This window comes from Aythya ferina (assembly GCF_964211825.1).
Source record: "Aythya ferina genome assembly, chromosome: 1".
NCBI lineage: Eukaryota > Metazoa > Chordata > Aves > Anseriformes > Anatidae > Aythya > Aythya ferina.
In genome coordinates this window covers 150,141,392-150,162,942 of record NC_140296.1, presented here as the reverse complement: position 1 = coordinate 150,162,942, position 21,551 = coordinate 150,141,392, and the positions used below count along the sequence as shown (strand labels likewise).

Here is a 21,551-nt window from a genome sequence, read left to right as displayed (position 1 = left end):
ATAAATACGTGGTCCTTCAGCAAGTCAGCTGCTTGATGGAGGGGGAGGGCAAGGAGAATGGGAAGGACAGGATGCAACACAGCTACCCTCTGGGGATAGCTGTCAGAAGTACACAAAGGTGCAAAACAGATTTAGGTAGGTACAGACTCCCAAAACTAAAGCCCAACACTTTGGCATCTAAAGAGGAATCATGCACAAAGAAGCCTTTATTTATCCATCCCATTACACGTCTGTGAAAGCTTTTAAAGCTCAGCTCTCAATTCAGGATCCATGTAGCTTAAGAGACATAACAGAAGGCAAGTATGACGCAGGCTGCCTCCTGGACATTCTCCCACAACAGTACTTTGCCCTACAGAAAAGCTTTTCACATGTGTCTGTCAGCTTTAACAGCAGAGCTGAAGTTTTGGAGAGAAACTAATTCAGAGGTAACCGGATTCTTCCCAGAAAAGGGGGAGTGCAGCGGAGCAGCAACTATTTCCCCCCTCTCCAAAACCAGACACCACCACACATTTTCCCTTCCTGTTCCAAATCCCCAACAGGAAAGTCTTCCAATTCTCAATTAAAGGTCAAAACATTTGTCTCTCAAGAAGAGGATGCCATCAAGCCTAACATCCTCGATGTCACAGGCCATTTAATTTTACCCACAGGTGCTGCTACCAAGCCAGCAGTAACAGATGAGGGAAAAGAACTGAAGAAAGGCTCCACTAGGGACTATGCCTTGTGCAACAGGAGGAAACTGGTAAGGTGGTAATGCACCAATGATCCTAGAAAGCCACCCTGCCAATGAAACTCAGAGGAACACTTTTCTAATCCCAGATCTCGTAATCAGGTGATTTAAACCTACCAGCCAGACTATTTCAGACAACTGGATTTACACCAGAGACAAGGGTACTCAACGCTGCTCACCCAGGGTGCTGCTTCACTTCTGGACCCTCTAGCTCTCTCCTATATGAGGCCCAGGTAAAGTCCTGATGGTCTATCCACACATCCTATGGAGTGCTTGGCTCTTTCCACCCCAAAGTCTGCCAGCCATGACCCAGCAGGCCCTGAACCCCTTAACAACCTCCCACACCTTTATGCAACATTTATTTTTCCTTTTGTTGTGTAAAACCACTACCCGACCATTTGCAGCATTTTTTCCCTGATTTTCCTTCTTTCTTCTGGCACACTGAAAGGGAAGCCATGAAAATTGTGTCCAAGGAGCAGAGCCACATCACACAAGGAGCCAAGGAACTTTGACACAGGTGTGATGTGATCACACCCAGATCACGTTAGCATGAGCCAGGCACTTACACCAAGGACACAAGTCACTCTGCTCTGCGTGATGGATGCTTTTAGCAACACTGATGCATTTAACAAATTAAGAGATTGACCCGATTCTGTTTTCTTCATCAAGCCAGTCCCAAAGCACCAAAGATACAGAACAGGCTGGAATAAATTGAAGAGAATAAGGCAAGAACCCATCAAATTTTGGTTGGTTCAAGTTAACCAACAGGTACGACATGGATGTCCACTACTAATAGAATTTGAATCCCTGCAGTCAGATGGCAACACCTTTCTCAAGTTACTTCAACAAAATAAATCTAAAATAATTTTGCAAAGACCTGCAGAATTCACTGGTAAAAATATTGTCTCTGTGCACTTCTCCACAAGATGACAAGCTGCTGCTGCTATCAGCAGCACTATTAGCTAGCACTGCTGACAACACACAACAGTGAATTCAGAGACATGAAGGGTGCAAAGCTCCACTGAGGGATTCTAAGTGGGTGGGAAAGAAAAAAGCAAACAATTATTTATCTCTATGAAACATCCTAGGAGTCCTTGAGGTCTTTTGCAAAGATAAAATTAGATCAGTGCTCTGTCTTTTGAACAAACTGTTCTTCAGCCTGTGAAAATGAGATATCTATCAAACAACTGTGAAATATTCATTCCCCACCCAGGAACCAGCATCTATGCTGGGAATTCTGACACAAGGGTTTACAGAAGTTCCACCATGTCCTACCATTATTTGCCTGAAGTTATCCTCTTTCAGGCAAAAAACCATCTGTATGTGTGCTTTGCACAATGAGGAAAATGACATACAACAAAGACAATTCTTGGCAATTTGAGGAACCAGAAGACAAACAGACGTGAACATTCTTTGAATACTATTCGTATGACAAGTTATCTTCATTTCCTTCTCAGCAGTTAAATAATGTTCTGAAAGCGCAGCACTCTGATGCCATTAAGAATAGAAAAACCAGCAGTTGTCAAAGTGGCCACTGAAGAATGTAGGAAAACTTCTCATCGGTGTCTCAAACCTAGAAGCTACACACAAAGCATCAAGATCTTTGTCCCTAATAAATGCAATCAGTGTGTTAGGAAGGTAATGACCACTTTGAATACCCAGGTGCTGCTGCAAGCAGCAACTAACGTCCCAGTGCTCCTGCAGGAAGTTCTTCACTGAGTGGAAACCAAGCAAAGACCAGCTGGAGTATCAACCAAGCAGCACTTTCGCAATTAAAGGACAAGAGTGAAGACCAAATCCATTTATTTATTTTTTAATTTTAATAGCTTGGTGTTACAGACTTGAGAATTAAACTTATCAAATAGACAGTCTCTTTGGAAAAACAGATTTTATTTACCCCCCATCTTGCTCATTTCCATCACCTCAACTCAGTCATTCCACAAAACTTTGAAAAATCAATTTGCAAAATGTTCATTTTAACTATCCTATTATAGTGTTATCATCTTCGGTACACTATTATCCAGGTAAGATGAATTAGTATCAGTAGCAATCCCTCAGTTTTAATTTGTTCAATAAGACCCTTTCCTGCAAAAGCCTAAAACTTTAATTATAAATTGCCTTTTGATATTATTAAATAGTCTGTGAAGAACAGGCATCAGAGCAAATTAAAGTTGAGAATTTTCAATTTTAAGTTCAACTTTACCATTCTCTACATCAAGAACAACTGCAGGTTACCAAGTATATACTACACTTCAGAATAAAACTCGGCCACATAGAAACTAGGCAAGAATAATACTTAAAGATTGAACAGATAACCCTGTCCCCTGCCTTTAAAAAAAAAAAAAATAAGCCTATTACTACCAAAAAAAAAAAAAAAAAAAAAAAAAAGAATCAAACCACTTTTAATTGCCAAGTTACCACACCAGAGAACCGGCCTAAATAAAGCACAGCTCTTACAGGTCAGGCTTTGAAGCTGTATTCATGTGCACAGAACTATGTTTCTGTATTTTAAAAGAAACTTGGAAAGGAAAACTTGGTAACGCATAGCACCTACAGTTAGGAATCCATTAGAAATTAGTCATATTTCTGGAGAGAAAAAGAACAAGAACTGTGAGGTCTAAGAGGAACCCAGTTTAGTTGGTGGTATGCACCTTAGAGGGGGGTGCAAAATCCAAATAATTAAAAGAAACCTGAAAGAGAAATTGCAGCAGTACGTTAAGGATTTGCATAGATAGCAACTTGCATTGAGGGATGCTCATGGAAGAAATATTCCTAGCTGAAACAAGTTTAGCAGTTATATTTATAGACAAACCAACTGCAAGGTGAAAAAACCCTCTATGTTAATTTGTATGCATTTCTAACATTTACCTTAAAAAGTCTGGGGAAAACATCTGCTGGCTGTCCACGAATTACAAACAAGCGTGAGTTCAGTTTCCGTAGATTGGCATCAAGATCCTCAAGACACTGAAGCAGAAACCTGCAAAGAAGTATAAAGAAACATTGACTTTCTGAGGCAGACCAGACAATTTTACAATAGATACAGTAGAAGAAGGGAACTATGAGGAACAACCCAACAAAGATTATCAGATCTTCAGTATTTAGTGCAGATTTCGGTGACGCACGCATGCGTGTTCATGTCCTAATTACACTAGGCTTGTAGTAGTTCAATAGCTTAAATATACCCAATGGCATGTGATTCAGAAAACCCAACCTCATTTAAGTTTTTACTTCAACGCTATTCAGTTCTGGAATTGGCTAAAAACATACTCAAGCCTTAACCAAAGCAAGAAGTGTCTTTTCACCCCCAAAAAAGCAGCACACCACGGCAGAACAGCAGACAATCAGCTGTTGGCATACTGCTACGAAACTTAATCCAAGGCTCCCTTACAACACAGCAGCCCGAACTGTTTCTAAAAACAGCATTACCAGGGGACTAGATGGTCATGACTGACCCTCTGGCCTTCATTTCTAAAAATACCCCTCTGTATAACGAGGAGTGCCACACACGTGGGCTATAACTTCACCGGGATTTTTAACAAACAAGCCAGCAGAGAGAAGAGGAACAGGGAGGGAGCGGGATGCTGCAAGTCTGCAAGGGTTCAAGGGGAACAGGCGGTTGCAGAAGGGATGTTGAGACAGGTCCACGTGCACAAAGAATTACTGGTGGGGTCAGGAACTACAGGTAACGATGGGTGCAGGTTGTTTTGGGGAAGACCAAAAAAAAAAAAGTGGAGAATAAAAAGGAGATCTCATCAGGAGCTGGTCGAACTCTCTGCTGGGCATTCCTGCTTATGGTGGTGGTGGTGTCCTCCAAAGCCTGAGCTAACTAGGGCGGCTATGGACTGGGATGAAACCAAAACACCTAATTCTCTCCCTGTGCTAAATTTTGGGTTGAAACAACAGCAGGGTAGTGAGACCATGGAGGAAGCTATGCAGTGTTTAAAAAGAAACTTGTGTATACCCCATTAGAAACCATGCAGTAGTCATTTCAGTGATGCAACCTAACCTACGGTCACATCTGCTTCCATTAAAGAGAATTCGGGCCCTAAGTCATTTCCACATCAACTTTGGAAAGCACAGCTTCATTTATTTTTGTTTTTAAACCCAGAATTACAGTCTCTCTTTACTCTCACCCACCTCCATGCTGCTCCCAAGGAACACGTGTGTTCACATCGACTTCACAAATCTCTCTATAAAGACAAACTGCAAGAGCGTGCCAGGTGACTTTGGAATAATACAGGAAAGATTTGGTTTTGTTTTATTTTAAGCTTCAAATCACAGAATACAGGGAAAAGGTATTCAGAGAAACTGCTCGTATGAAATGTCCATAACTATTTCAAAGCAAAAACTGGCCTCTCGGGAAATGATCAGCTTTTTCCTATCTGCATCTCAGTTCCCTTGATTTTCTCAATGTTTTCCTGCTAACTGATCACAGCATACAACTTCTAGTCTGGACCTGGCACCAAATCCTATTCAAGAAGATTACATGCACTGACCCAGTCTTCAATTCGCATCCAAAGACCCTAAACTTGCCCTTAATACTGGTTCATCTCTATTTTGTTGGTTCCCCGTACCTCCTCTTACCTCTCGACTATCTCGTACCACACTCCTGCATTTCCATCTCCATAAAGCTCTTCCATGTATTTAAAAAAAGACAACAATGGTCTAAACTCAAATTGTTAAATATCCGTAGGCAGAGAGTGGGAGAGCTGAGGGGGCGTGGGGACGAGCTTCACAAAACCATCTCCCCCCAGCCGAACAAAACCAGAACAAAACCCCAAATCCCAGCCTGGGCAATGCCTGGCACTGCAAGCACATTGTTCGGAGATAAAAACCAAATTAAACCCTAGCGACCCTGTGGCATTTGCAGCAACAACAATGCAAAAGAGCACCGCTTTTGAATTTCAGCCCACGGATCCAGCTTACAACGAGTGATTACTCGGAATAAACCTGCCCTTTAGTAAGCCCATTTGAACCTTTCAGCTGGGCCAGATGCGCTTACCAAGAAGTGCAGCAAATAATGCAACTCCTCAGCTTCATTTTCACCAGCTGGATTTGTGTGATACCGCATCTGAAGGCATTTTCTCATTAAATTGAGAACAAAATTTGTCCCCCCAAAAATCCTTCACAGAGATTTGCCTTGCTCAGCTAGAAATGGGCCTTCCTAAACCACCACGTCTGGACACAACCACCACCAAGGCATTCAGCTGCATCAGCAACTTGCCATAACCAAAGTGTGTGCCTCCTCTTTCTCTTGAATACCTTAAAACATGGAAAAGTAGTCCAGCAACTTGGTTAGATGCACGCTAATTGCCAGCTAGTTTTAGCTATATCCAGACAATTTACATCAAACTTGAATGCAGGGATTCTGAAAGGCAGAATTTCCTCATCCAACACGTTAACCTGTGCCTTTGTGAAAGGAAGTTTTCAATCCTCACTCCCTGGGACAGCTTCTGGATCCAGGACTTTCTCTCGTTTGGGCCTGGCATTATAATGCCTATCCTACCACGTTACTGAGCCATCTGTAACATACATGTTTATGCCAAGGGAGGAGTAATAAGATACCCACAACACGCACACACACCCCACACACGCTAAGCAAACCGATAGAAAAAGGATAAAACAGTAATTCTCAGTTCAACGCCCCGTCACAGTGAATTATTATGCAAGCCAGAAGAGAAGAGTGTTATAAAACTGGCTTTCCAGAGTTTCCCCGTGACTGCTAACACAGGGTTTGGAGTGAGGATAGCTCTGAAGGACCAGCTCCGTGCAAAGGTGCTTCACAGGAACACACAGACGTTTTCCCAACGTTTTCCCCACTTGCAGGCAACAAAACATAATTAGGAGCTGCTGTGTCTGGGCTAAAGTGCTGATTTTTTTGAGCTTTCTCAGCAAAGCCATCAAAACCATGTACTCTCCTCAGCTTAACACACTTGAAAATTAGCCTGTGAGCTGACCCTAAACAGGAACGCCCATCTCGTTAAAAGTATTCTCATTTCAGTATATGAGCTCTTGGAGCAAAGTTTCTTCACAGTAGCTGTGAAGTAACAGCTGGGCTTGAACTCTGTTACACTTTTTCCCCAAAGTGTGCCAATTATGAGCTATTTAGATCTCCCTTTATAGTAAGGGGGCATGTTTCCGAGCCTGCAATTTAAAACAACTTTTCTCTCAACCTAAATCAAAATGAGAAAGCCCTTTCTTCTTCACCTTGAATAACCACAAAGTGCACGACATGGCTTAGTTAAAAAGGCACAAGAAGGACGCGTGGATGATGTTATCAGGCAAGCTCAGCGTTCATTTCACTAGCAAGAAGTACAAGGTACGTGCGTGACAGGTGACAGAAGGAGACAAGGCGACTTACTGTAACCCAGGTAGGGTGCCAAAGTAGTTATAACCACAAGAAACACACCCATCTTCAACACCACTCTGAAAGGGCATTACACACATTTTCTCAGGTTGTCCAAGGATATTTAGAAGTTTCACAAACACTTCTGAAGACTGTATTCCTTACAAGGCTCTTACATGAAATCCTAGCTCCGAGAAAACCTCACAAACTTCCCTGCTGCCAACCACACGAAGGCTGATGGGGGGCTGACGGCTGCATCAGAAGAGGGGCTGACAGGAGCTGGTTCACATGATACAAACTGTAATTACATTAATTATATTTATTAAATAACAGATTATAATAAAACAGGTTGTAGGAAGTCAGTAGCAATCTGTTAAAGTGGTAGCATTTTTCTTTAGGGGGACACTTGCAGGAGGGATAGTTTTAGACATGCTTTTTAAGGCCCCGGTTTTATCTTTTGGGGGGGGTTATTTTTAGGAACAATGAAACCCCAGAAATTATTAACCCCATAGAAGCCATCCTCACCAGTATGAAGTGAGGAGAGTTACTGGGAATGGAGGGGACTTGAAACACAACAACCTCACTTTCAGGTCCCATTCGCATCCAAGAACAGTGGTGTTAAACCATCAGGAATTGAGAAACTTCAGTTTCAGATTTTCCCTGAGCTAATTCAGGTTCAGGAATTTACCTCAGACAAGGCAGGAATTTTGGACTTCACAACCACAACACGAGGAAGTGATTTTGTTAGGCTCCCTCATTCTATGGAAGAAGTTACAAAAAGAGTCGAGTGAAAAAGGACTGTGCTAAAACTCGTTTCGTTCCTACACGTTTTACCTATGACTGCTCAGATTTCAGCAATCCAAACTTCTGTTGAACCAATCTTTTAAAATGTCTCCTACCTAACCACCATCCTCAAGCCAAGCCCTTAACCTCAATCTCTCCAACAAAGGGAAGCACTGTCAAACAAGAGACGCGCGGCTTTATGGATATTTGATCACCACCCAGACTTTGTCTCTCAGAATTACCTTAAGCAGCCTAATGGCTGCTGGATTTATTTTCCTACTCCATTTTTTTCAACTTTGCTGTCAGATACTCCTTTGTCTTTCACAGTTAGTAAAGGACTAGATTAAATAAAAATATTACACGCTGTACATCACATTTTTGTGTTCAAATGAGTGCAGTTCACAGCGTTAGACACTGATCACGTTAATATCTCCTGGCACATTTATCTTCATTCATGGGAAGAGCACGACTGAGCCTCTCCCTCATACACATCTTCTATTTTGTCCCAAGTTCAGTCAGGACCTTATGAAGTCCCTTATCACTTGGGTAAACGTACTCCTCATAAGCTGCTACAGGAGTCAGAAGGAAGGTTTCATGTAACGCTGAAACCGTGTAAGACACTGAGAAGTACCTCAAATTTGATATATTTAATATTTTATCAATGTATTTTCCTGTTTGCCACCAACCAACGCGTCTTAGACAGCGCAAGCAGTGTATTCTTATGAAACCATAAGAAGATTAAGCTCAGACAGGATTTAAGTGTTATGTACACTCCACAGCATCCTTTGGCAGCAGGCCACGGCAGCATTTTCCTATTACCAAATCAAGGTCACATAGAGGCATGCCTGATTACATTACGGTATTGCAGTGCATACCGCACACAACTTCCATTTCCCCAAAAGATACACAATGCCACGTTTGATACCAAGCTTATAAGCAGGAAAAAATTCACATTATTCAACAACAGGTCCCGAAGCGAGCTGCCTGCAGGATCTAACAAGCCTCCTGCGGGCTCCTCTGCAGCCACTGGAGGAAGAAAGGCTCCTTCAGGGTGCAATCCGGGACTTCGGCATCTTTCGTAACTCAGTTCGAGCTGATCCGTGCACAAACAAACCAAGAAGTGCGTCGCTGGCCTTTTTTCCTCCGCCATTTACAGCTCTTCTTATCTTTAAACCAAAGCAAAGCTGTGATAGGGGAAGACAACAAAGTGCACCCAAGTCCAAGTACAGCTGAAATATTCATGATTTCTAAGAAAGCTGAGAAAGAGGATCTTAAAAAAAAAAAAAACAACACAGCACCACCACGATAAATTGAACTCTTCAGGAAAGGATGAAAGAAGGAGCTTCAAAAAATAATCAGGAGAAAGCAATGTTTAAAATTTAATCTCAGTACATCTTCAGGCTGAGTCCTTTTCAGTGGATCTTCTTTGAAGCTAAGCAGTAAAGACCTTCTCCCATATGGAGGGGGGTAAATGCCAACTTCAGCAAGCAGTACCACTATATTAAGACACTAACCTAGCTTACGCTGCACACAACGCTAGCATTTCCTTCCATATCATTCGTTTCTCAATAACTTCTTTCCACCTCAAAGCCAGCACTCCCCAAAATAAGGAAGAACGTGGCTCTTGTCCTATACAGGAGACATTCAGATTCTCCAAACAGCAATCTGTATTTGGCTCCTACTTTGCGAGCCCTTCTTCGCAGCAAATAGCATACCTGCTCTTGGTAAGGATCTGCATCAGCACTCCACACTCAAAGGACAACTATTACTCATCCAAGCTCATTCCTGTTTAACGGGCAGCAAACATCTCCAGTTACTTGCTGGTTACAAAGGTCAGCCTGCTGGTGATAAGAAACCGACAGGCTTGCAGCTTAAGCCTCTTCCCTAGAGTCTTCCACTCTTTAATGTATGCATTCTGCCTTTATTTTGCTCCAATCCTCTAATTCCAATCTGTTAAATGAACATCCTTATTCCTTGACTTTCAATTCCTCATGCTGACTCTTTCCAGAAAGAAACTTGTTGGATCCATAGAGGAAGCTCAGGGGCAAGCAAATGCATTTGCAACATGGACCCGGGGAAATATGACCTAGAAGCAAATTTCAGAGCTCGGTTACTTGACAGTACAGACATGTTCACATTTAAACACGTTTAAAGCTCCTTATCTGAATGTATGCAAGTTCTCTTATTTAAATGAGCTGCTTCATGTAATTAAACCAGAGCTGGCCTGCTTTTTATTCCTGTCACTGAATAAAGTAGCTCAGCCACGTTACTCTCCACAATCCACGCTGTCCATGAGAAAATAACAGCCATGGCTCGTTTCAAAAGAGCAAGGGAGATAAGGACACCCTAGCCAGATACCATCTTGCAGTCTAATTCAGAAGGACACCTTCTATACTGCCTCTCCTTTACTTACCAAAGGTTTTTATTTTCTTTATATTCAAGTGACCTTTTTAAGGTTACAATTACTGCTAATGAAATTTTACACAGTTTCAAGCTTTAGCAGGAAAAGAGACACTGGGTGAAAGAAACATTTCTCAACTACACTGTATGAATTGCAGGTCCCTGTGGTACAATTCCAAGGCCCCTGGTTTCTCTGATGCCAAACATCATTTACATGCATAGAAGAGAAGATATCTGAAGGTATTCCTGAAAGTATTCATTAGAACTGACTGGATTTCATCTCTGTGGTGCTGGCCTTACGTTGACCCGACATTCAGCATCACCCTAACCTCCCACTGCTAGTCTCAGGAGCCAAGAAGGCCAAAAGCCTCTGAACTGGTCCTTCAAAACTGAAATTAGCCACTTACATCTGAATACAAGGTAAAAACGGAGAAAAATCTCCTCACATTTTTAAGAAAAACACACATTTAGAAAGAATCATGTTTTTAAGAAAACTCAAAATCCCCCAATAACTGAGGCAGCTTTGCTTATGAAGCTGTGTCAGTCCAGAAATACCGTTCCTTGTCCCAGCTTTCTTAGCCTGGGAGCAGTAACGGAGGTGGTGGCTGGCCTCACCCTGCCAGGGACTTCCAGGCCGAAGTCTAAAGCTGACAGAAAAGATGCCTCGAGCTCACTACTGGAAGCCCTGGTCTAGAAACTGAAATGTAGTTGGTTCAAGGCGTAATAGCTGGGGAGAGAAAAAAAAAACACAGATCAAATAACCTCCAGATAAACAGGCTCTCTTCATCTGCCACAACAGCAGCAGTTCAGTGAAGGGCAGGGCCAACACCAAGGTCAAGGACCAACATAAAACACCTCACTCAAAGCAACCAAATTTAATTAATCCAAATGAAGTTATTGTAGAGTTCCACTGAACTGTACTACACGGTAAAAAGTGATGCTCACTCATCTCTGAAGTAAGAGTAGTTCAGAAATGATTTTCTGCAGAATGAAACCTTTAAGAACCACTTATATATATATACACATACGTCTTTTACCTGTCTACCCATTCCTTTCAGAAAAGAAGAAATTACCAAAGACCACCACTATCACAAATCTTTTTCTTTCACTGTTTAAAGAATGAAGGTAGGCAGCTGGAAAACAACATTCCCCAGACGATCAGCGCATTTTTTCCAGCTTGCTTGTGCCAGAAGCAGACTCAACAGCACCACAGAAGATGCAGAAGGGAGCACGGCAAGCTAGAAGACAAAAATGGGGGGGGACACGGGACAGGCCACCCCAAGCCCACCTTCCTGAAGGTGGGTGGGTAACCTTGGTTGAAGACAAAGCAGTTAACAACAGGAGCAGTAGGACACCAAGCAGACAAAGCACTGGCATTCCAGAATAGATACTCTTTTTTTAAGAAACTGTAAGTATATAGATATATTTTTTTTTGTGCTATAAAGCTGTTTCTATAGATGAAAGTGATAGAGGAGCGTTTGCAGCCTCTGAAGCAGCCCCGTGCTCAGTCCCCACTGGCAGGTATTATTGCTATGCAGAGCCTCCCCGTTAGAGGTCAAACTGCAGGAAAACAAACAGCATTTGCTTTAATCCCCAAACTTCAAGGTGAAGACCAAGGAGGGGTTAAAGAAACGAGAGGTCTTCAGACTCTGCAGCTTTCCTTACTACCTTGCTCACAACCCGACCATTTCCTTACACCGTTTGTAAGGAGAACGTTTCAATATGAATCAACAAAAATAGTTTCTTAAAGTAGGTCGTTGCTGCAGCAACCGGTCGCTGTTTGGACTACTCCCTGCCACAATGACCTACTTTTCCAGTTACATGCAACTCTTGTAGTAGGAACTGAAATTCTAGTTCCCTTCGGAAGGGCTGCGGGAAGATTTATAACTCGCCGGTGAACTTTATTCCCAACAAAGGCAGATAAAGCCTCCGAGCACTTACAGGCAGCAGACCGGCTCTGTTCCTCGGCGTTGCGGTTTGCAGGGCAACTACCAAAAGGTTAAGTGAAATCTAACCCGAGCTCAAAAAGCACCAAGCCAACATACAAAACGGGGAGCAGACAAAAAATAGAATGGGAAGCCATCAAAACGAACAGCCACCCGTGGACGGTGTGTCCCCAGCCAGCGCCGATCTCTGGCAGCAGTCTTCTCTGTAAACAGGCTGGTTCGGCACTGCTGCCAAGCTAAAGCTAATAAACGTTATCATTAATTAGAGGGCTAGGCAATATTAAATCTGCACCAAAAGACAAAAACCTCTATTAATGAGTGGTAAAGCTGATACTTTTCTAATCCACATTTAACCCTGCACGAGCAGCGCAGCAGGAACAGAGAGAGGCACAGCCCCAACCCAGGAAGTAATGCTGACAAATTCTGAATTTCCTGTTTATTGTTGCTGTTAATGACCATTAACCTTACGGCAAAGGGAAAGAGACAGTCAAGTTAAATTTGGAGGAGTTCAGCACGAGAAACTAACACTTTCAGATGAAATACAAAAGGCAAGCTATGCATTACCACGTAGCCCATCCGAATTAAAACTTGAGTTTTAATGGCACAGCTCATACAACAAACAGAAAAACAAAGCCCATGCACCAAATCCCTCCAAAGCCTATTTTACCTTAAGTCTTCTTAAAAATTTCTAAGTTGAGATGGAAGAACACTGGAACCGATGACAACACGGCACTGCGAGTGGAAAAGCTTTTCAAGTTTCCCCCACGCTTTCACTTGGGAACACATCATTGCTAGTGATCATACTCCTGCAAATCGCACTCTCTTCAAAAAGAATAGCAAAAAAAAAGATTTTTTTTCCTTAACTTTACCAGCATGCTGGACAAGAAGTACAACAGGAGCCAGAGCATCTGCAAAGGTCGGATTCTGGAAGAAAGATGCAGAAGTAGAAAAAAAAAAAAAAAAAGTGAAATCCTAAGACCCAGAAAGGCTGCTGCTGCAAGAGCAGCATCTGATCACTAGAAACACTTCTCAGTTCGAAAGCCTGACCTCCAGTGCCAAAACTGCAAGGTCTATTGTGCTGTCTCCTATAGAAGGAGCAAAGAACTCTGGTAAGACTCTCAGTAAATGCAGCACTGAAGAACATTTCTCTGGCAAACTAACGAAATCTCAGAGCTGGCAGTGAGAAAGTATGTTTGGTGGAGTGATATTTGAAAACAAAAAAAATGCAGGGGGCCAAAATCTAAAATGTAACGAAGAGGAGGATCCACATCCTCACCAGCCCTTGAATTTCTTCATGGTTTGGAAAAACAACACCGCTGAAATAAAATACTTAACAGTGAATTTCTTGGCAACTGGGTTACAGAAAGGAAACTTCAGTCAAATACAGAAATGACGAGATCTGCTCACTGAGAAATGCCATGAGTATATGGTCAAAACTAGCTCTTACAGGGGTCTCCTGAGATTACGAAAGCCTTGGAATAAAAGAGGAAATATGTACCACAATGAAAGCTGAACTATCAACGTAACAGTCATGAACTTTGCCATGAACTAAAGAAAACACGCATCAGAAAATGTTTCCAGGTCATACCAGTTACAGAATGTGCTGGAGAAAAGAAAATGAAGACCTATAGAGTCACACAAAACAGCATTCATGAGGTTTGGGATATAATGCATAATAGCAGTAAATAGCAAGCAGCTACACTGTCTAAAAAGAAACAGATAAAGCACAGTAAAGCAGATCTTATGAAGCCTGCCATCTACCGAAAAATGCTGTCAGAAAGTCACAGGAATCATCCCTAGGCAACCTGTACAAAATAAATGCTTCAGGTAGCATCCTTTAGCTTGATCACCCTCAGTAAGACTTGGATGGTTTCAACTTTTTTTTACGAACCTTGCTTAGTAGTGAACTCAAAGACTACAACCAAAATGCAGTCTCCTCTCCATCCAGAGACCCCCCTGAAACATGGATGGTAAAAATTATTCTGTAAGGTATTTTGATTTAAATGCACGTCGAAAGTTTACAAATTTATGGTCATGCCTCTCCCATGAGAGGAATAAGGGAAACAACAGCAGACAATCTATGCTAAAAGCTGTGTTATTCTATATTTCTACTTTATGATAGCTATTTTAAGAAACAGTCACTGTAACCTGACTAGACACAAAAAATGCTCCTAGAAAAACTTTATTCTCAAGTACATAAAAAATAAAAAGGAAAAAAAATCATTTGATGCCACTGAATTTATAAGCAAAAGTCAAAATTTCAACTCAGAGGAAACTCAAGAGAACACTGCAAAGAAAATTTCTCTATTCTTAAATTAATCCAATGTATTGGAGAACAAATCATTCACTATTTTTAATGCCAGCTGCTCTATAAACTGGAGTCCCACTGTTCTCTGTGCACGTCTCCAATACTTCAGAAGTGCAGAGATTGCAAAACCGAGATAAGCTTCCCATGGTGTTGCACATCTTCAGTGCATGGTAAAATCATGACTGTGCAGACTGCGATCATGTTTCATGATCACAAGAATCATGAGGATTCTTCTGCCCCTCCCTCAATTGCAGCTAAGCATAATCTGGAGCTAATTTCACAGTTATCTGGGACTTACTGAATAACTGGGCAAACTCATTGCAAATCAACTCACTTCCTCGTTTTACTTAGGACTTGCGTTTTCCTCCCACCATTGACGTATTCCACAAGACAGGCAAAGGCAGCACAGTTTATCCTTTACCTACAGTGTAAGTAGACTGCTAGCATTTGCACGAAGGAAGAAACTGGCTGCTCGTGGCTTGGACTGGCGCACGCTTCGTTGGGTTAGAAACTGGCTGGATAGCCGGGCCCAAAGAGTCGTGGTGAATGGAGCCAAGTCCAGTTGGAGGCCAGTCACTAGTGGCGTCCCCCAGGGCTCGGTGCTGGGGCCGGTCCTCTTTAATATCTTCATCGATGATCTGGACGAGGGCATCGAGTGCACCCTCAGTAAGTTTGCAGATGACACCAAGCTATGCGCGTGTCGATCTTCTCGAGGGTAGGAAGGCTCTGCAGGAGGATCTGGATAGGCTGCACCGATGGGCTGAGGTCAACTGCGTGAAGTTCAACAAGGCCAAGTGCCGGGTCCTGCACCTGGGGCGCAACAACCCCAAGCAGAGCTACGGGCTGGGAGAGGAATGGTTGGAGAGCTGCCTGGTGGAGAAGGACCTGGGAGTGATGGTGGATAGTCGGCTGAATATGAGCCAGCAGTGTGCTCAGGTGGCCAAGAAGGCCAACGGCATCCTGGCTTGTATCAGGAACAGTGTGACCAGCAGGGCTAGGGAGGTGATTGTCCCCCTGTACTCGGCTCTGGTGAGGCCGCACCTCGAGTACTGTGTTCAGTTTTGGGCCCCTCGCTACAAGAAGGACATCGAGGTGCTTGAGCGGGTGCAGAGAAGGGTGACGAAGCTGGTGAGGGGCCTGGAGAACAAGTCCTACGAGGAGCGGCTGAGGGAGCTGGGCTTGTTCAGCCTGGAGAAGAGGAGGCTCAGGGGCGACCTTATCGCTCTTTATAGGTACCTCAAGGGAGGCTGTAGCGAGGTGGGGGTTGGCCTGTTCTCCCACGTGCCTGGTGACAGGACGAGGGGGAATGGGCTTAAGTTGAGCCAGGGGAGTTTTAGGTTAGATGTTAGGAAGAACTTCTTTACTGAAAGGGTTGTGAGGCATTGGAACAGGCTGCCCAGGGAAGTGGTGGAGTCACCATCCCTGGAAGTCTTTAAAAGATGTTTAGATGTAGAGCTTAGGGATATGGTTTAGTGGAGACTGTTAGTGTTAGGTCAGAGGTTGGACTCGATGATCTTGAGGTCTCTTCCAACCTAGAAATTCTGTGATTCTGTAAGAAACAAAGTTCTGAAACTGCTGAAATGCACAGGCTCTTTACTGTAAAATGAATACGTGTCCCAGGCCATGGATTCCACACTTTGGAGTGAGACATCACACATTTGGGTCTGTCTCCCAGCACCTGAACAGTTATGGAACCCAAACTGCAGCAGCTAACCTGGACATAGAGCGTGCCACATGTCCTAGAAAAACAGCAAATCACAATAAATGTACTAACAAAGCTTTTAAAATGCAAACATGATAAAGATAGCAGATGGAAAAGTCTAAGTTTTCATGACAGGAGTTGTTCCTAAGTAGCTCATGCTGTAGATGTTTCATCTTCATCACTGAAGAATCAGTAACAACCTGAATTCATACTTCATAGCTTCCTTGTTTGAGCTTGAAAAGATATTTTTTTCCCCAATGTTTCTTGTTTTCATTTTAAACTCATGGCGTAAGAATTTTGCAGCTTTCACTTTTCGTGGCTGTGCAAGAGCCTAACCTACAAACACGTGTTACAGATGCGTGACTGAACAGGAAAGGCAATGCTCTCCTACCCATCAAGGACCACAAGGGCAAAAAAAAAAAAAAAAAAAGTTTCCACAGCAGGCCCAGAAAGTTACTTCAGTTATGTCACAGGAGGAAGCAACGCATAATGCAAAAGCTCAAATGCAAACGACATCACACGCTTGTTATCTCAAGAATTAGACTTACAGCACAGTGACTGTCTGGATCAATGTTCACCTGAAGAAATCCCTTCCGTCTCTGGCACTCTGACCAGGCTCCACTCTATTGCAGCAAACCTGTTGTGTTAGCACTTTTCAAGAGATTAACGTCCAACAGTTTTGACACCTGAATTTCTTTCTGAAGCCAGATTATGAAATCCTTATTTCCTACTCAGTAGAGCCAGTATAGCCTTTCAGACCCTTTGAATACTAACACAACTAAAAAAAAGAATCCCCGTACACAGTTCAAGAAAAAAGTGTGTATTTTAAGAAGCTAGGTTCATTGCAGCTCAACTATTGCCTACACTAACAAAGCTACAGTGTTGATTTTTAACATCTCATCGTTAGTAATCAGTATCCCCACAGATTTATAACTGCTCCAAAAATACAGATATACATGTAGATTTTTGCTGCGTGCCTCCATTTACACACTCAAAAGAGAAGACTGCAATATTGCCCTATTTTCCCCAGACCTTTCTATGCAATCCTTCACCCCCACTAAACTTTTATCCCTGTAAAAAGCAACATTCACATGCACATTGAATTCCAAAGTAGTGGAAGCAACTGCTTAAAGGTGACCTGAAAAATATATGGAGGCTTCGGGGTTAGAAGAACACTGCAATTATAGTTCACCTGTTGTCCTAGATTGCAAAGAACTTGAAAGCCATAAGTACGTAGAAACAAATAAACTAACCTTGCTCCACATTTAAATTAGAGTTGTGAAAACCTAAGTGTACTGCAGCAAAATACCATGAAGTTCCTGCCCCACTAATCAAATCCTTCCCTGGATGTAACCACAGGCACTGCTGTTAAATCTGCTAAAACATGATGTGCAACATACTAAGCCTACAAAACACAAAGCCACATACTCCCGCGTTACTTACACAATCAAGCTGTCGTTTGCCTTTTTATTTCACTACGGGAAGGTAACAAAATGCCCTAAAGTGAGGGGTTTCCTTCAATACCAGATTAATGCATCACAGACTTGAGTGCAACTTCTACAGGGAAAAAAAATGGCTGACTTCACTGGCAGCTTGACCTTCCTCATATCACTTGTTATATAACTGACCTGAAAGCCTGCCAGGAATCGAGAGGCTATGGAAAAGAACCACTTTCCTTGAAAATAAAGGCTTCCATTTTGTAGATTATAAACCAAACAGTTCAGATGGCAGAACGATACCAAACAGCTTTGTCTGCAACATTTGCATAATGAAATGTTTCAAGAGTATCTGCCGTTTGGAGGAATTAAGACGTTTTCACAAACTGGAGGAAAACACACTTTCTTACATAAAAATGACCGAAAAGATTAGAAAATTGCTTTCAAGAGCTGATGCAGAATTCACTGATACTGCCATGTATTGATCAATTAAAAAAAACATCAGTGTTCTTGACTGCCTTAATAAAGCTGTTTTCACATTAACCACCAGTGGGGTTTGTCACCATCTCCCTTTTGTCACCAGAGGAGGTAACAGCACCAGCTGCAGGCAGATTACTTCCCCCAGTCAAATAAAGAATGTGGTTTATTGTTATTTCTGTAAAATAAAACAAAAACACATTTCTGGTCCTAAGAGAAGGGAGAGAAGTAAGCGTATGGACTTTCTTCTAGACACTTGTCCCTCAGCCTCAGTCACAAAGTCCACACGTTCCTCTCACACACCTCGAACATTTTACCCAGACCTTTTCTTGCGGTCCTCAAACCTGGGGAGTCATGGTGTAAAACCAGGTCTGTAAAACCTCACAACTTCTTTACCTGAGGAATTAGATTCCTTCAAGATCCTTCTTGCGGCCAGCAAGCAACTTGTGTAAGCGCTGACTGGAACTGTTCTGCCCTGTAACAACTGCTACCTGGAAAAAAACACCGTACCGAGCACTTTATATAAGATTTGGTCTGCAGCACCACCTGCTCTCCCCTGGCCGGCCAGTACAGACTTGTTGCCCGGTTCAATAGCACGCACGTTACAGAATCTGGAAATAAAAGCCTTTCACCAAGGAAAACCAGCAAGCATAGCGTAATTTCTCAGCCAGCAGAGTTGTTTCTCACCTTCTGACAGTACGATAAAAAATAAATCAGGCCTTTCCCTAATGCAGTAAAAAGGCCAACACTTATTTGACCATAAAACTTCAAAGGGTGTCAACAAATGGAGAAACCACATTAGAAGCCAATAATCACCCGCCAGAAAACACCCAGTGGTTACTCCACATGCCAACAGGGCAGGCTACAGTTACCCGGTCACGTCAGCCCGGAGCCAAGTCACCCTGCGGCCTTCCCCTCCTGCCCCTTCACCACTACCACCACCACCACCTTTTCGTGGCATAACCTAATCCCACCAAAACCCGTGATTCATCCCTTCTGGACAAGCCGAGCTAACCTGGCTCGCCACAGGGCTGTGTGCTCGTGGTATCACGAGAGGGTGGACCCAGCCCTTTCATCAACAGTGCGGGATTAACGCTGCGAGTACATACGTCAGTGTGGCTCAGTGACGTACTTTGCAAATCACAGGACAAGATCGTAAAACACCAAGAATGACAGAGGGAATCTCCAAACTTCGGGCACTTTTGGGGTAAATGAGGCTTTCAGGTGGGCTACTTAGACTGGGGAAGCCCTCCAGCATCCTATACCTAACAGTATGTACCATAAAAGTCTAACCTAAATAAGTGACCTCTGAAAGTAAGTTACTGCTCTTCAATAACAGACTTAGAAATTTACAGATTAATTATCCTTAATTTAGAGGGCTGGCGGGACAAAAGTTCTCCCATTTGCACACTGAGCTGGGGTTGACGCAAGTCACTGACAGGCACGACAGGTATGTCTGCAACAGGGCACAGAAACACGGGCTCGCTCGAGGACCTGCTACACATTCAGCAGAGCTCAGTACAAACAACCTACCCCATAAAAGAAACCCCAAAATACCTAGAGAATACATGAGACTAACGTTTCTCCCCAACCTGTTGCACGTCTAGCTTCGTATCTGAAGAACCATGAGCCTTGTCGTCTCTGCGAATGCTTTAGGTGATTGGCTTGATATTGAACATTTCATAAATTGAGGAGATTTTCACCCTGAGTGTTACAACATGAAACTGAAGGGATGCTCATAAAATCACAGAATATCCCATGTTGGTAGAGATCCACAAGGATCGTTAGCTCTAACTCCTGGCTTCACAGAGCACTGCCCGAAAATCAGCCTATGTGTCTGAGAGCGCTGCCCAAACACTTCTTGACCTCTGGTAGGCTCAGTGCCATGACCCCTGCCCTGTGGAGCCTGTCCCAGTGCCCACTCACCCTCTGGGTGCAGACCCTTTCCCTAACCCCCAGCCTGACCCTCCCCTGTCCCAGCTCCATGCCGTCCCCTCGGGTCCTGTCGCTGTCCCCAGAGAGCAGAGCTCAGCGCCTGCCCCTCCGCTCCCCTCGTGAGGGAGCTGCAGGCCGCCATGAGGCCTCCCCTCAGCCTGCTCTGCTCGGGGCTGAGCAAACCAAGGGCCCTCAGCTGCTCCTCATACGTCTTGCCCTTCAGACCCTTCACCACCTTTGTAGCCATCCTTCGGATGCTCTCTAAAAGTTTTAGCAGGTATATCCATCAAAACTATTTTGGTGCCTTCCCTTTTCCACGCCAAGCATTTGTCACCAAACCTAACGAAGTACAATACACATATTTTGCCTGCCTCAATTACAAAGACAGTATTGTTTAATGCTGAAATCACTCAAAAATAATTCCACTGACAAACTTGCTTCAGCAATCCCACATCAAACAGATCTCTATATGGCAAACCACGACCTATGTGACTTGAAAGTATAAGCACATCTTCAAAACAAGATGCACAGAATAGTAAATCTTGGCTGATGTCTCAGAAGGATACCCAAGTATTAAATTTTAAAAGCAAGCTTCCATTTCCATGAATTGTAGTGATTGCCCTGGAAATTAAACTTTTTTTTTTGGCAGGGGATGATGCTTTCTGTTGTTCAAGTCTTTAGTTTTAATTATACTTTGAGGTACAAGCATCACATCTCCTAAATCACCACAACTGCCTGCCATAACAGCAGCAATGACCAGAAATGCAGGATGTTGAACACATCAATATCCTCATGGAAGCCTACCAGATATGAAATGAATTTTACTTCTCCCGTTTTAGCAATGTAGAGTTCTTCTCTTCAGGAATAATTTAAAAAGGAAAAATCAAGGATTGGAGAGATTAGATTACCCATCGGGATAAATCCATTGCTGCATGCCAACCTTTTAACTGGCATATCAAAAACATACATGCAGACTCAAGAAAACAAACTAAAAAAAGTAAATAATTAGCCAAAGTAAATCCTTATCCAGCAACTAATGGAATGTTTGCATTTCTTTTTATGTATTATGATCAAATGCCATTCTGTACTAAAACCAGGGATAAAGGAAACCCTCCCCTAAATGACACTGTTCACATGAGATCCCATTCTCCTTAATACGAAGAACTCTTCACATGTACTCACAGACATTTTTTCTTAAGTATGTAATGGTTACTTGTTAGAGAATGTAAGTTACATTCTTTGCCTATTCTGTAGACACAGTTAGATGCATGATGCTTCTGGTGCCAAAAATGTAATGGAAAATGACAAAATACGAGCAATTTTCTATTTAGCATCTCCCCTCCATGTTTCTCCATCACAACTTACTTTTACTAAGCAAATTCTCTCACGCAATCCTTTATGATACTGGAAAACTCATTCTATAGAAAAAGCACGTCACCTTCATTTAAGGGCTTGAGAGAAGGAACAATAAGAAACAGAAGAGAGGCAGAA

At 42.9% G+C, this 21,551-nt stretch overlaps 1 protein-coding gene across 2 annotated transcripts in view; it reads right to left on the bottom strand.

Annotated features, from left to right (window-relative positions):
• CRY1 (cryptochrome circadian regulator 1) overlaps positions 1–21,551 on the bottom strand; it is a 37,787-nt gene that overhangs the window by 13,862 nt on the left and 2,374 nt on the right. For both annotated transcript variants that reach the window (XM_084524855.1, XM_084524856.1), the window contains exon 2: positions 3,596–3,704. In XM_084524855.1, coding sequence (XP_084380981.1) covers positions 3,596–3,704 — 109 coding nt within the window. The remainder of the gene's footprint in view (positions 1–3,595; positions 3,705–21,551) is intronic.